The following is a 15,881-nucleotide window of genomic DNA, read 5'->3' as shown; positions in this document are numbered from 1 at the left end:
AAAGTACAAGATGAAAAATTCGACAAGTAAAAAAAACGTGAACAGGTTCGTGCAAGATACTGTGTTTAAGCGTACATGTCCTTCAGGTCCGTTTTAAATTCCTCTGTATTTCAAAAATGTACGCGATTTAAAACGAAAGAAGTCATCATCAAATTCAAATAAAAAAAAATCAGGAAACTTGAGATGGGTCGCGAACAGTGAAAAATGTTAGTCAATTTATTATGAACCAACAGATTTTCGTTTCAGCTGGGCGAGTCTACATTACCCAGCTATGAAGCTCTGTTGTTAGGGTATGTTCGATATATATTTTTTCTATATTATAATAACTCTCAACACTTTTTTGGATGGTTCGTCACTTCTACCTTCCATTGAAAGAATGTCGGGAGTGTAAATTGAACTCATGACTCTTAGCATCAGAAGTATGGATGTTACTACAACGCCAGATCGCCTCCGTATGTTCTATATAACGGGTGTTCAATAAAAAATGAGAATTTTTTCAATCACATATAAAAAAAATATTTTTTTTTGATTGAGTAAGGGCCGTGGTCTGCTGTTCGACGCAACTTTGTCGCGATGCTCTCACAAGAACGTTGTACGGCACTTACGTCCATTTTCCGGATACAATTACGGATTCTTGTAGTCAGTTGCTTCGTGTCCTTGGCCCTCCAATTGTTTTTATACACTAGGGCACTGAGTGAGCCAAAGAAATCCTCTATTGGACGGCACTGGGGCAAGTTTGTTGGGTTACGATCTTTCGGCACGAACGGTATCTTTTTCTCCTCAAGATACGTCAGCGTCTTCTTGGCGTAATGGGAAGACGCCTTGTCCGGCCAGAAGACGTACTTCCCATCCGCGTGATGCTCGTTCAGGAACGGCAGAAGGATTTTATCGAGACACTCTTCTCGATAGATTTGTTGGTTGATTGCCAGACCGCTCGGCTTAAACCAAGGCTTTGAAATGCCCCGGTCGGAAATGGCGATGTACAACATAACCTTTTTTTCAAACTTGTGCTTGAACTTGTATTTCACTTCAGGCGGTGTGGATGACTTGTCGCTGGAGTAGTAATTATCATTTCCTGGAATATGCGTTTTGGACAGCGGAAAAAAGCTTTCGTCGTCCAGTACGAAAGACGTCCCGCGGTATTTTTTGGTCATCCACCGACACTGTGATTTAACCGTCTCAATCTGCTCCTCCGTGTACTCCGGCGACCTCGTCTTCTTCCTGCAGACGATTCCTTCCATCTTGAGGGTCCGATGGATCAATACGTGGGAGCAGCCATATTTCCGACCGGCGTCACGCAGGCTGGTTGCGTCCTTGTTGTCAAACAGCTTCTTTAACGATGTCTTCCTCTGCTTCGTCATTATCGTCACCGGACGACCACTTCCGACCTTTCGCTCTACGTTCAGGGAACCCAGGATACGATATACCGTACTGACAGGTACATTTTCTTCCTTAAAATGTGCCACCGTGAACTTTTTTCCTTGCTGGAAATGCGTTTCGTAGAACCGTACAATGCGTTCGAGGAGCACATGCTGTTTCGACGCCATCTTTGCTTTGACTAAATTCAAACTAGCAAAACCAAACACGCCTACTGTTTCTAGGGAGCCCAAAGAGCAATTTTCTTTGAGAAAGAAAATTTTACGCTCTTTATTTGAGTTACTGAAAGGTATTGATAAAATACTCATTTTTTATTTAACACCCGTTTTTGAAGATGAAAATAACAGTTCAGCTGGAAAGTTTATAATGTGACACAGTAAAACTTTTTTTTTGCAAAATTCAATTTCATAATTGCCTTCGAGGGCGATACAGCGATTATAGCGATCTTGCAACTTTTCGATACCATTTTTTTGTACTCCTACGGGTTTTCCTCAAAATTGGCCTCAGTTTCGGCAATTCGGTAATTTCGGTAAAATTCCACAGCTGCAATAGCTGGAGCAGAGTCCGGATAATGTTTGTCAAGCCATGCTTTGGTTTGCTTTGTATTTTTTCCATCAAAAAGCAATGCTTTATCAATACACGAAATTCGGATTTTTTCCATTTTTTTCACAATAACAAAAGTTGCTTCACTCTTAATGCTGTAACTCACGAACCAATCGACCGATTGCTGTCAAATTTTGACACGTATCCATTGGAAAATGGTGCTTTGTGATAATCAAGTAGATTTTTGAAGAGCCGCCACCTAGACGTCTATCTTATGAACTTTTCAGCTGAACTGTTATGTGCCAATAAATGGTTCGTACTACATATGTGAAGACCGTGGCCGGTGTTCCTGGTGTGTCCGGTCTTCATATATGTAGCAAAAGGCCGGAGACGGTTTTATACCGACAAAGCTATTCCATGGAAGAAAATTGTGACAGAAGGTGCCCCATCTATGGTTGGTCGTCATCGTGGTTTTACAGCTCCCTCAATGTTACAACTACGTGAGGTATTGGTCATTCACTGCATGTAGTGATATCCATATCGTTTGTGTAGCAAAGAGAATCTTAAATTCAACCGCCTTCTCCGCCATCCTCCACGAGAGCGTTTCTCTATGGTCCATAATCAACATAGTTCTGAATAAGTGTAAGATGTTTTTTTTCAATCCCATTTATTTATTTTAGGCTCATTAGCATTTTAGCTGTAACAGAGCCGAATTTTAATCGTGTACATGTGACATGTTTATCATATCTATAATTAACACATTACACAGTTGCCATTTTTCGGCATTAGAGTATTCCCTTCTATACCATTGCATATGGTACACATTTACACAGTAGCCATTTAGACGTAAGAGTTTTTCCTGTTCCTGTACCTGTTCTTCCATTATCCAGTTAGACCGGACAGCGGACACAGTTGATTGATCATTGTTGAGTTATTTATAGAACAGCAGCCCCATGTGTCTTGCAGAGCAGAGCAGTTGTATGGATGAATCGATCTCATTTCGACCGTGGATCGATCTCCATCGCTGATGATTGTTGCGTGGACGTAGTTATTCTGTAACAACACCAAGATGGTCAATAAGGGCCCTGAGTTTTGAACTCACGATCGATCGAATACTAAGCGAACGCGCAACCAATGTGGCTACGAAGACCCCCGAAGTGCAAGATGATGGAAGATAATAAAAAACACTCGGTCGCGCTAGAGTGTGGAAAGAGAGCGCACAAATTCTTCAAAGTGCAGCGGATAAATTCACTGGAGGGTATACTTTGCTGAGCTCTTACCTGTGCGCTCTGACTGACCCTCTGGCTGGTGCTCTGGTGGATGCGCACGGGTAAAGGAACAGAAGTGGATTTCAGTTAACCTAGCACTGTAAACCAAGGTGAAATATGCGTGTGGATTATATGTCGAATAAGATTGCACTCTTCAGTGTACTTCTCAGTGTGGCAGAGTGCGGATCAGCGCGCTTCAGTGCTGGACACAGGATTTCGCACACTCCAGCTCCCTAGAGTAAAGAGAGTGTGACTCACTCGCACCAAGATTTCTCCCAACTAGCGCACACTGACTCTTTATATATTCGCCGGGGAAAAGGAAAAGAGCATGGTTTCTTTTTGGTGATTGATGACTGTATCTTTAGTTTAGGCATGAAATTCAACTTGATTGAAACAATATCAATAATATCGGCCTTTCTAGAAAAACTTTAAAAACGAATTTCAAGCAGAAAAGAGTATTCACAGTTTCCGCATTGATCAAAATTATCACAAAAGCTTAAAGATCATGTTATATTATCATATATCACTCACTTGGACGCATTACACAAGGATGTTACTGAAATTTTTTAGGATCTTCAATATTTTCAAATTTTTCAATGGACAATAAATTTGTACTGTATCACAGCCATACAATGAGCCAAGGTGACAATGCAAGAAAAAATGATCATCATCAGCACAGATGAGGAGCTCAAGCAGGAATATAACCAAGGTTGTCATAAGTTTCGGTTACAACGCAACATTGAAACACAGTATCCTGCGTTGTGGGACATTGCAGAAAAATATCTTCTCGTTTTTCCATCATGATACCTTGTCGAAAAACTCGAAACCGAATGAACCATTTGAAAATTAACGAGCGTGGAGATTCAAGGCTTTAACTAACCAATATTGAATTGTACTAGGGTCGTTCAAAAAATAAGTTTCAGTGCCTCAGAAATCGCGGAAAAATAAAGTTAGTACAAAAAACAAGGTGATTTTCGTAATCTACATTTTGTTTTCTATTTTTCTACATAATCGCCGTAACGATCGAGGCATTTTTCATAGCGTGGCACGAGTTCTATTCTATTCCGAGCGCGAAGTGCGTAGCGTCCAACTTTTTGAAGAACCATGTAACTACGTCACGAATTTATTCAGTGTTATCGAATCGTTGACCGCCGAACGCCTGTCTCATCACCGTACAATGAGTAAATTCAATGAGTAAATTTGACATTATTTTCTCATCATATTCAACAAAATAAATAGACATAAAATTTAGTAAATATCGAGTGTAATTAATTATTATTAATACAAATTGCTCACAAACTATAACAATATTCAAATCGCAAACCGCAACTACCACAATATCAAAATACGAGGGTCGTTCAAAAAATAAGTTTCACTGCAAGGTTTCTAAATTGATAATCATTTAGTAAGAAAAAAACTAAAAATATGATTTTTTCAAAAAAAAAATGGCTATAGGGGTCTGACGTATGACTTCATTCTGGAAAAGGGGTTTCTTGCTCAAAATAGTTTGAGAACCTCTGGTTTACATGGTCTCGAGACCAAGGGCGTTATATTTTTGCTTCAAAGAAGCTGAACTGAGGTATGACTTCATTCTGGAAAAGGGGTTTCTTGCTCAAAACAGTTTGAGAAACTCTGGTTTATATGGTCTCGAGACCAAGGGCGTTATATTTTTGCTTCAAAGAAGCTGAGCTGAGGTATGACTTCATTCTGGAAAAGGAGTTTCTTGCTCAAAATAGTTTGAGAACCTCTGGTTTACATGGTCTCGGGACCAAAGGCGTTATTTTTTTGCTTCAAAGAAGCTGAGCCGAGGTATGACTTCATTCTGGAAAAGGGGTTTCTTGCTCAAAATAGTTTGAGAACCTCTGGTTTACATGGTCTCGGGACCAAGGGCGCTATATTTTTGCTTCAAAGAAGCTGAGCTTTTTCACATAACATGTCCAAAGAACAGAGACGTGTTTTTTGGTTTTTAAATTATGATTTTTAAATTTGACCGATGGTTCGAAAATACAATTTTTTTACAATCAATAGTTATCAAAACAAAATCATTTTTTTTTTTGAAAGTGTACTTTGTCTTGAAAGTACAGTATAAAGAAGAAATGTGCAAAGAAACGGTTCTATTCAAGCTCTGCCAATTTCAGTACCCTTTCAATCGGATATATATGAGAATCTGTCTGTTTTCAGTATTTATAGAAGTTAGAAAAATACAATATGTATTTTCAAATTTGGAGGGTTCATCTCTTTTTTAATAAAGTCTACTCTGTATCACGATACCACTGTTGCGCATCCTTACTCTAATAGCATCTCGGTAAATCCGGCGGTAAATCTTGACGGGACCCCGGCATTCGTTGATGTATGCTGTCCGTTCATCATAGGCTTACCGACAAACTTATTCGCGAAAAACAAGTTTACATTTTTTAGGAACATTTTCCGCGCTCCTTCTGTTTTCTGTCCGGATGCCGTTTGACGTCCAATTTAACATTTGTTTCGTCGTCCATAAGAAGGAACCGTTGGATTCATTTCCGTTTGGTTTTTCAATTACCCGATATTTGAAGAAGTGCCAAACTAAAGGGTATTACGAAGAAAATTTAGTCAAACAAGAATGCGTGTAGTAAGTTACTTGAGGGAATATTTTATTTAAAAACAACTCTTTTTAATTGAAGCCCAATAAGTATAAAGCTTAATTGAACTCCTGACATCAGATTCTGTACATCTACCTCGTCCACTTTATGCGCCACAAAAATCAGTTTGCCTTAAACTTTCATTGATTGTTAAATACAGATGTGATTTTTTTAAATTATGTGTTTATCGTGTCCACGTGGACATTATCTACAACCCCTCCCTCCTCTCTGTGGACAAGCGTGGATATTTTTATAACCCCTACCCCCCTAAAGTTGTCCACATGGTATGTGGACAGCCCCCAAGGAAGCGGTTTGAAGTTTGCCTCGATCCAAATTTCGACGTCCTTCACCACGCAATCGAGCTTCGTCAGCATCGTCGTGTGCAGCATCCGGGCCCGAGGTGTTTTAGCCGTCTTGTATATATTTTTTTTTTCTAAATCCAAGGAGCGCATAAATCCCTGCTAACAACATCTAAAACGTCAACCCAAAACGTCAATTTCAACTCGCACCTGTTGAATAATGTTTGGAACTTTGTGTTGTAGGACGTGATAAAAATTGAATATAGACTAACAATTAAACGATTTTTTTCAGAAATTCTCTAATATTGCCTTGTATTTTATTTTTACTCCTCTATTTTACTCCCTTTCTTTCGACATTAGATCAAATATTACAGGATGGTTTCATGTCCCCGGTATCTTACTTCAATGGCTGGCCTTTACCTGTCAGCCCTGCTCTGTCCTGTCCTACCAAATGTATTCAGAAAAATCTACTCCAGCTACGTATAAGAATCATACAACCAAAAGAGTGTGTCAACTTCATTTCACTTTTCTGCCACACGATGTCTTCTGATATCTATACTAATGATTAAATTTGCTTGTATGAAACGTATTTGCATCAATCTGTATGTATCTTTCCAATGCTAATTTGGCATTAGTGTTGTATTTATTCCGACCGGTGTTGTTGGTGATAAGTTCGTGACTGACTGAGGGAGTAAATTTTGAACCGAAACAATTGAAAGCGATCGAGAAATCTGGTGTTTCTTCATACTAAGTGTTTAAGTCTACTTTGAACTAAAGTTGTTACATCTCGGTTCTTCTATCCTCCTCAAATGCGAAACGCAGCGTGGATATTCCAACAAATTTCAAGGCAGGAGGCCAAAATATATGCGTGTCGAAGCGTGTGTAAATAGTTGATTTCATCAAGAGAAACAGATGAGCGATGCAAATCCTGTGTGTAACATCTACGCGTCTGGTCGAAGTTCTAGAATTGTGGCGAGTTCCGGCTGGTGATCTAGTGACACACGTTGACATATGAAACAAAAATGAGCGCTAAATTTTTATTCACAATATTTGCTGGAAGTTGCTCAAAGCCCTACAGGATAAGAATAATGTTTAGAAAAATTCTCCGATTAGATAATCTAGTTTTTTGTTTACATTATTAGAAAGTTTACCGCGCTGATTTCATAGTCAGTGAGTGCGCCATACTCAATCATCTCTTCTCTAAAAGCGACTATTTCATAGCGTTCATAATCAATTGATTTATTCAACAACTAACAACAACTAGGTTCTTTACTTCCACATCCCGCTAAATCTGCTATTTATCCTCTGGTTTAACTCTGGTTTAGTTTTCATTTCATCCTTTTAATAATTAGTTATTAGTTTATATTATATTTTGTTTAAAAATTATTGAATCTCAATCACAATTGGTAGCGCATTCACACAGTGTAACCGTTCAACACTAACTCTAGGCGAGTAGAAACAATAGTATTATCCAATCGAAAAGAAGCTTGCGAGACAATTTATTGTCCTCATCATCTCCATTGTCTTCATCGCAACGAACAGTTAAGTTTGAACCTAAAGTTAAATCTCGCAACTAGAAAAATTGAAACAATCTATCACAACGAAACGAATAAACCAAAAAAAAGCCAAAAGGTTTACAGTCATTAGACGATATTTCCACATGCATTTTCCCCTGCGCTCTTATTTGCACTTTCTCATACAATACATGCATTCACACAGGAAAACAGCGAAGTTGTCACTGATTCGATTTTTAGATACTCTAGTTAAAACTCTCGTTCCAACGTTCCGCTGGTAGATTTGTAGTGAACGGGGTAATGCCATTGTTGGCCATTGACTCGAGCACCTCGCCAACGTACGCCGATACGTCGGTATGGCTCTTCTCGGCTCGCTGGATGAACGGATGCAGCAACAATTTGCCGTACTTGGGGCGATCCTTCTCATCTTTGATAAGACTGATTTTTTTTATTGAATGGGGAAAATGCGAAAAGAATTTGACGTGCGGATGTTCTGAATAGCAATGATGATGACTGTGTACTTACCAAGTATTTACAAAGTTTACAAAATCTGTCGAGAACTCCATTCCGTTATAGGATGGTAACAGTCGGGGGGGATCGCCTTCGACAACCTATGAATTTGGAAGAGAATGATGAGGTAGGATAATTTTCTTGTATGGAAGCGTTCATGAGATTGAGAAATTCAAACATTGGAAGAAAAATTTGGAAGCAAACAGACCAAAACAATATTCTAATCTGCACAGAATGGAACCGCGTCGCACATGAGCGATGCTAATCGACAAAAACAACGAAACTCAGCGTTTTTGTCGATCATCCAAGGATAGAATACGTTGGTCATCTACTCGTAGAATGCTCCAGAGTTCATCCAGCCACTATCAGTTCGCTCAACCTTCGTCCGCTGAACAATGTCCCTGGGTATTCTTCCCTTGTAGGGAAACAGGATACATGGGGGAACAAAAACAACGTAGGCAGATCCAGCCATCGGTACATTGTAGGATTACCAATTTGAATTTTTTTGAATCGATTGTACGATTTTCATACCTTCGCCCTAAAAAGTCCCATAGTTTTATATCCAATAAACTGTTTATGAAACAAAATGAAGCTCCTGCAACTGCGAAAAACAGATGATATTTTACGAGTATCCGACCGAAGCCGAGACAGCCGAGTCAGGTCAAGAGGAATATAAAGCGTCTTCAAGAAGACGACTTTGGTTTTTTCGATCAGGAATACGCATAGTTCCCCATTCCTTGCAGCTACTCTGAGGTATGCAACACATGCATAGATTTCCTCGCTGGCGTCGGTAAGAACATGGACTTGTACTGCTCCAAACTCCTTTAGATCGGTGTCTAGGAAGTAGTGAATCCTACCGGCTTGTCTACCGTATCTACACTGAAGAGGCAGTCGTCGATGTAAAGGTCATTAAACTATCACTGGAGAGCGCCTTTGGAGAGCGCCATTAAGCTATCACTATAGAGCGAGGAACGTAGGACATCATGAATCGTAGTAATCAACGCCCTCGCAATTGAATAGGGGTATGTACGAAGTCAGACGAACTGGGAAGTGGAGACATCCCGGACAATACTTCGCGGTCGTGATACGAAAAAGTTCTGTCTAATTTCGTTGCAAATAATCCCTTCATTCCGTGAAGGAACTTCCGATGATAGTTGTCGAAGATGAACTTGGTTATCCTGTGCCTATTCGGAAGAATTTATGGGGTATCTGGAAATTGGTAAATACTCTCACTCACTGGGATACGTCTGCGCTTGTATCTTACTCCACAATGCCACTTCTGCTTTAATCAGTTCTTCTTCACCGAGGTTACCATCTGTCCTGATTTTGAGATCTATTTGGGGCGTTCTGATTTATTTTTCACAATTTAGCATTTGTCCTGATTTTCATGAGAAATTCAATTTTTTGCAGAATCAGAATTATTTTCAGGGTATTATGTTTTTGAGTAAAACCTTTTTTTATAGAAGACCAAAGTTTTGTGAGCATATAAAAAGGTAGCAGTTGGATCTTCCACGAGATCTTTCAACTATTTTCAGATTTGATTGACGGTGATGTTTTCGTGTTTTGTCCCGATATTCATATTTTTTTTTCAAATGTCTAAACAAAAGTGTCATTTTACCGGCGAATTGCGCAAGAAATACCCCTTTTCACAAAAAAACTTAAGGATTATGAGGTGATTCATAAGTGTCGGTGGCTCACGTTGGTATTTAGATTTAGCCATTTTGTTGAAACAGAAGTTCGAGATCAACAATGGAACATTACAGGTAGATCTGATTAGGAAAAGTATATCTAAACACCGAAACATTACCAGAATATTCGATTGGCATCCTTTTCCATGTCCATCCTGAACTATGTGGTGCACAAATCCAGCCGCTCAGAAAATTTGGGTTGCAGAAAGAGTTCTTGCGTTTCATACCCGTGGCTTGTACTTCGATAATATTGCACTTTGATGACTCTGAAGCCGCCAAATCTCCTGTGCTCGTAAAATACAGAAACCATCATCTCCGGAGTATTTTCATCACATGGATTTAACATGGACATGTTAAATAAAAAAAATCACGTGTTTTTCTTATATCTCAAAGAATCACAATGGTTTGGTCATAATCGTAACTCGTCAGCCACGTTCCATTTTTCATTGACACGTGCCGCCATTCGAAAGGTTCGCCTCGATCCAAAACGACAGAAATTGTACTGTTCCAAACTTTCAAGTGATTCGCACCGCTTTCTCTACCGTATCTACACTGAAGAGGATGTCGTCAATGAAAAGGCAATCATCTATAATGTTTACCGCCCTAGGGAAGGAATCGGATCACTGGAGAGCGTGTTTGTTTTTGACGATTTTGTATTCGACGGTTGTGCTATCGAAGCAGAGCATGTTGCGATAAAGGAAGCAACGTCCATTATCCATATTTGTGCTAATGTGCCAGTTTTTTAGGTTCGCTTAAAGTCGTTATAACATGACCTGAATCCCAATATTACTCCAATTAACTCGATTCGTGACTATCCCTGCTAACAGCTCCTGCTCCACTTGGTCTAACCATCTTGCTCGCTGCGTTCCTCTTCGTCTCAAACTCGCCGTATTTTCGATGAAAACCATTTTTTGCAGGATAACATTCGTGTAACATGTCCTGCCCAGCGTACTCTTCCAACTCTGACCACCTTATGAATACTGGGTTCATCAGTGAGTTGCGTGGATTCAACTCACTGTTCACGAAACTAGTAGGCATGACTTTCATTGATAATCTAACTCCAGATATCGCGGCTGGTATCATTATCAGACGTTACTATTGAGCCATAGTTGACAAATTGGTCCACTACTTCGAACTCATCGTCGTCGATCAATACTATACAGGGCCCTATCGTGCTCGGTTCCAGAAGCCAACATGCATTTGGTTACAGACGCATTAATTCTCAGTTCAATTCTCTATGCTTCGTTCTTAACCCATTCTCTACGGCGCTGTGCTCCGCCGAAGTGCTACCGCTGAACGGTGCACTGCGCCGAAAAGTATGCATATCGCACTGGTGTGATCGATGTGCAGTATCACCCTGATGTCGTCTAAAGACGACGCTCGTAGAGAAAGGGTTAAGTCTGGTGTAAAGTTTTGCTATCGATTCAAATGTTGTGCACGTCATCAGCGAAGCAGATGAATTGACTGGATCTGTTGGATCTGGATCTGTCTCATAACACCTTCTAGTTCAATGTTAAATAGCAGGCCAAAGAGACCATCACCATGGCGAAGCCCTCTGTGGGACTCGAGTGAATCAGATAATCCAAACGGTGTTCGCACACATTACGGTATTCTATCCATCGTAGCCTTAATCAGTGTTATCAACTTCCTGGGGAAGCCATTTTTATCCATATATCTCCATAACTCTCTATGTGTTATTGAGTGATATGCGACATTAAAATCAATGAAAAGATGGTGCGTAGGGACTCTGTACCCACAGCATTTCTGATAACTTCCTACAATTCTGTTCATTAGTGGCTTTTCTAGGCTATATAGGGCAAATAATCCCATCTTTCCATTCCTTCGGTAGCTATTCTGTTTCCCAAATTCTGACAATCAATCGATGCAGACAATTAACTAACTTTTCCAGGCCTATCCTGATAAGTTCCGCTCTGATTCTTCAACTATTTGATGGCATTCCTAACTTCACGCATCGTTTTAGTTCTTCACACTTCTCTTCCTGGTGGCGCTTCTTTTCCCGGAAGAGTTGGGTTTGCTGTCTCCGCTTCTGTTTACATCGTTCTAGGTGCTGGCGGGTTCTCGTGTAACGCCTGTTGACACACATCATCGAATCATACCAAATGTTGTTCACAACGGAGAGCACATCCTAACCCTCACTAGACAGTGATCTGAATCGATGTTAGCGCCTCGACAGGTTCTGAAGTCAGTTATGTCAGTGAATTGCCGACCATTTGTCAGAACGTGGCCAACCTGGGATTCTGTTTGATTTTGTGACATCCAGCTGTATCGGTGGAGCATGGAAGAAGTTACTACGTACAGCCATATTCTTGAAGGTGGCGATGAGTATTTTCATTTGTGAACTAGTGTGCGCCGTACATACCAATTATCGGTTTGAACTCCTCCTCTTTACCAATCTGAACATTGATATCCCCGATGATGGGGGTCTTCGTAGCCATATTGATTGCGCGTAGAATAACTACGTCCATGCAAATATCATCGTGTAAGCTCTGCTATTAGGGGAACTCTGCTTGCAACAAGAAAAATATCGGGCTGTTGTGCTATTAATAATACAACAATGATCATATCAACTGTCTCCGCTGTCCAGTCTGCTGTACAATTGAAGAACAGAAGGAATACTCTTACGACTAAATGTTCTGATATCATCGTGAACATGAGTACTATAGATCCTCTCCAGCGCACTTTCTGCAACGCTACGATGCCAAACTTGCAGCTCTTCAATAGTTCGGGATGCACACAAGAGATCGACAATTCCACATCCCGAATTTCCAATCGTTAGTCTGTTTTCGTCGCCTGGGTCTATGTCGATTAGTCTGGTTCAAATTTTCAAAACGTCAACATATCATTGAATTCAATACATACACAAATTCTCACGTCGTAAAATTGGTCTAAGAATTGCTTCAGTGGAATACCGGCTCTAGATTCCGCTTTGGTTAATTTTATATTACCGTAGGATTACGAAAACAGGACTCCCAGCAGAATAAAACAATACGATTTTAAAATAATCATAACTATCTGCTCTGAGGATAATAATATATAATCAATCATACAAACGTTGATTTGACCCTTCCCTTCTTTCATCTTGGATCACAACGATCCATGATTATAGTGAAACTATTATATGTAGTTCACAAACCTGCGATAGCTGCTCGAATACGGAACCCCACTTCGGATAGGGAAACTTCCCAGTGGCGACCTCCATCAGCGTTATTCCTAGCGACCAAACATCACTCCGGACATCGTAACCTCTGGCGCGTTGTGGATCGATCCTTTCGGGCTAGAATGCAAATCGCATTTCACTATGAAGACCTTTAAGTAACTAAAACATTATCTACCGCCATGTACGGCCGGCATCCAGCGTCTTTGGTACGCGCGATCGAATCCACCAGCTGACCGGAAATGCCAAAATCACAAAGCTTGATATCCCCATTCCGCTTCAGTAGGATATTGCTCGGTTTCACGTCCCGATGTATGATCTCCAGCTCCTCCTTCAGATAGTTCAATGCCCGAACGGTCGCTAGCGTTATTTGCCCCAGAATTGATTCAGGAATGCGGTCGTGCTGACAATCACAGATAAACTTATAAAATTTGTCCAGCGATGTGTCCATCAGTTCCATGCAAATCCAACAGTCACCCTCCTTGAATAGGGCCCCATAAAAGGTCACTATCGCGTTGCAATCGTTCGATTTCATGACCACTTCTAGATCCATCAGAAGCTGCTTCTGTTCCTTCTCGTCTACGGTGGATCGGATTCGTTTAACTGCCATCACAGTATCCGTTCGAATGAATTTCATCCGATTCACGGCCCCAAACGCACCCCTGCCGATCTCGCCCTCGTCTATCAGATCGTCCGCGGTAAAGTCGTAAATTTGTCCAGGTGCGATTTGCAACTTCCCAGTTGCTTGCATCTTTATTCTGTCTCTCGTTTTGTCCGATAAAGGTGGCGTACGGTTGGGTAAACTGGCTACGGAACTTTGCTGAAAGCTGAGCTTCTTCGAGGGACGTTTCCGATCACAGTTCGCATTGTTTAGATCCAACGGCATAAACTTGCTTCTGGTTGGTTCTGAAAAATGGACTGATTGATTTCTACTAATTTTCGACACGAAATCTAAACAAAATAAAAAGCTCAACTCACCCTGAGCGGAGTTCTGATTTGTTTGATCCGCCATGTTTATGTTATATTTTTTCTGATACACTCCAAGTAACCGTCAGTCTTTAGCGGTCAATGTTCCCTGTAATTCGAAAAATAGAGCCGCAGTGGATTCCTTCTGGGAATAGTTATCAAATTCCTATCGGAATCACGATACAAAAACACCAAACGGAGCACCTCTTGACGCAACTTGTTTCACTGCTCAACTGCAGAACAGATTATTTTCTCTTATCTCGTTGCTTTTGCTGTTGAATGAAGAATAAGGCAGTTCGCTTTTACGGTATCGTTAATTGTTTTCTCGACACAAAAACGGAAAAAACAACCGAATATTGGCAGAGTTTTTTCTCCGATTTCGTGAAGGTTCTTCTTCTACTTTATCTTTTTTCCTCTGGGTTTCTCCTTCGTTCGATCGCAGAGAAGGAGGCAGTTGTGTATATTCGATTTTATTGACATTTGGACAGAGAGACTTGCGAGATTTGTCACCGCATCCCGCCAGTGTTGCGAAATTTTTGTTTTCGGGGTAACGAGAACTTGTGGATGAAAATTATTATGAATACCGTTTTGTCTCAAATTCTGAACACTTAATTTTTAATTTAATTCATTTTTCATTTTAAATTTACTGAACTTTAATGTTATAAATAATAATGAATAACGAAAACTATGATATTTTTTGTGGGGTTTTAACATGTTTTAACATGTTTCATACGATACTACAATTTCAGTATCTTCCAAAAGGTCAGTTGAGCCCTTGTGATTTGAAGCGCTAGCATTAATTGATGAAAAAATGTAGTTGGTTTATCGATTGAATCTTTTGCCTTGAATAACAATACTGTCTCTATGTAGTGGATTATTATAAGAAAAGTAACACTTTTTCTTCTCCTAATCATTGAATCTCTTTTAACATTTCTGTTAGATTCTTTTTGACAACCAATTACGCAGGACGCAGGTCAAAACCATTAATAAAATGTTTACGTTAGCAGATTTCCTAAAAAAAACCAACATTGTAATTTTTTCAGTTTTTGTAGTTGTTTTCACTTTTTTTCTTTGCTGTTTCCCTGTTAAGTACTAGGAAATATAAAATCTACTATAAATGGATGAACCATTAATGAAAAAATCTTCATTAATATTCCTATTACAGTAGTATTCGTAATATGAATCAAATTTCGACGCATGATTCAAATTCAGAACAGTAGATGTTAAAACTAACTACTTTCAGGCAAATACAGTAATAGTTTACTTATTCAGTTTAAAGAGCAGATCACCCAATCCGAGGAAAGATATTAAAAATCAACGTTGCCCAGTACACTAAAAATTTGGGTAAAACAGAAGTATTTCAATCCAGAATACCATCACGAGTATGGGTGCTGCGTTTTTTGAAACGACATCCTACCATCTCGAAGCGAATGGCGAATTCTATATCCAAAAGGCGTTGGATGAATTGACTGACTGGAGTTTTCTGCAAGTATATAACCAACGTGATCTATCTTTGGTTAGGTATCATGTCTGGCAAATACGGCGGGTTCGGTGGATCATCCATTGGTTCACCTTCAAAGTTTCCTTGATGACTTTTGCTGCATGTAGACGAACATTCTCATACAGAAAAATCAAATTGTGATACTTCCGGCATATTTGGTGCATTTGAGCTTCGATGTTTCGGATTGGATGTCAAAGTGATACATATTCGTGTCTAGCTGGGTGTCCTTTGGGCTGTCGTGGTGAATCCTTTGTTCATCCTCGTCATGACTCTTTTCAACTTGAATTTTGAGGCAATCGCTTGACACAAAATTCCTTTATTATAATGATCATATCCATATCGATTTATTCACTGTCATGCTGTTTTTTCTTCAACTAGCATGTAATTTATCTTGGTTTTATTTCAACGAAACCATTCGTTTC

The 15,881-nt window shown here is 39.8% G+C and overlaps 1 protein-coding gene across 2 annotated transcripts; it reads right to left on the bottom strand.

Moving 5' to 3' along the window:
* Positions 1–7,318: 7,318 nt before the first annotated feature.
* On the bottom strand, positions 7,319–14,446 carry LOC129778494 (dual specificity mitogen-activated protein kinase kinase 4). 2 transcript variants are annotated; one of them, XM_055785418.1, is made up of 5 exons: positions 13,971–14,446; positions 13,171–13,910; positions 12,972–13,112; positions 8,145–8,230; positions 7,319–8,057 (listed from the first exon to the last, which is right to left on the bottom strand). In XM_055785418.1, the coding sequence occupies exons 1-5, from the start codon at positions 14,002–14,004 to the stop codon at positions 7,865–7,867; spliced, it is 1,194 nt and encodes a 397-aa protein (XP_055641393.1). In that variant the 5' UTR covers positions 14,005–14,446; the 3' UTR covers positions 7,319–7,864. The 2 variants fall into 2 exon arrangements, with proteins under 2 accessions (XP_055641393.1, XP_055641394.1); XM_055785419.1 differs by having other exon boundaries at positions 13,171–13,898.
* Positions 14,447–15,881: the final 1,435 nt, after the last annotated feature.

Source organism: Toxorhynchites rutilus, chromosome 3 (genome assembly GCF_029784135.1).
Source record: "Toxorhynchites rutilus septentrionalis strain SRP chromosome 3, ASM2978413v1, whole genome shotgun sequence".
Taxonomy (NCBI): Eukaryota; Metazoa; Arthropoda; class Insecta; order Diptera; family Culicidae; genus Toxorhynchites; species Toxorhynchites rutilus.
The sequence above is the reverse complement of the archived record's forward strand: the minus strand, read 5'-3'. Positions and strand labels throughout refer to the sequence as shown.

Bases quoted from the DNA above. Each gene is read 5' to 3' on its own strand.
- LOC129778494 (XM_055785418.1), bottom strand. From the start codon at position 14,004: ATGGCGGATCAAACAAATCAGAACTCCGCTCAGG. The intron at 13,113-13,170 runs GTAGATAATGTT...TTTGCATTCTAG, and splicing joins GATGCCGGCCGTACATGGCG to CCCGAAAGGATCGATCCACA. The intron at 8,231-12,971 runs GTTTGTGAACTA...CCAAATTCATAG, and splicing joins TATTCGAGCAGCTATCGCAG to GTTGTCGAAGGCGATCCCCC.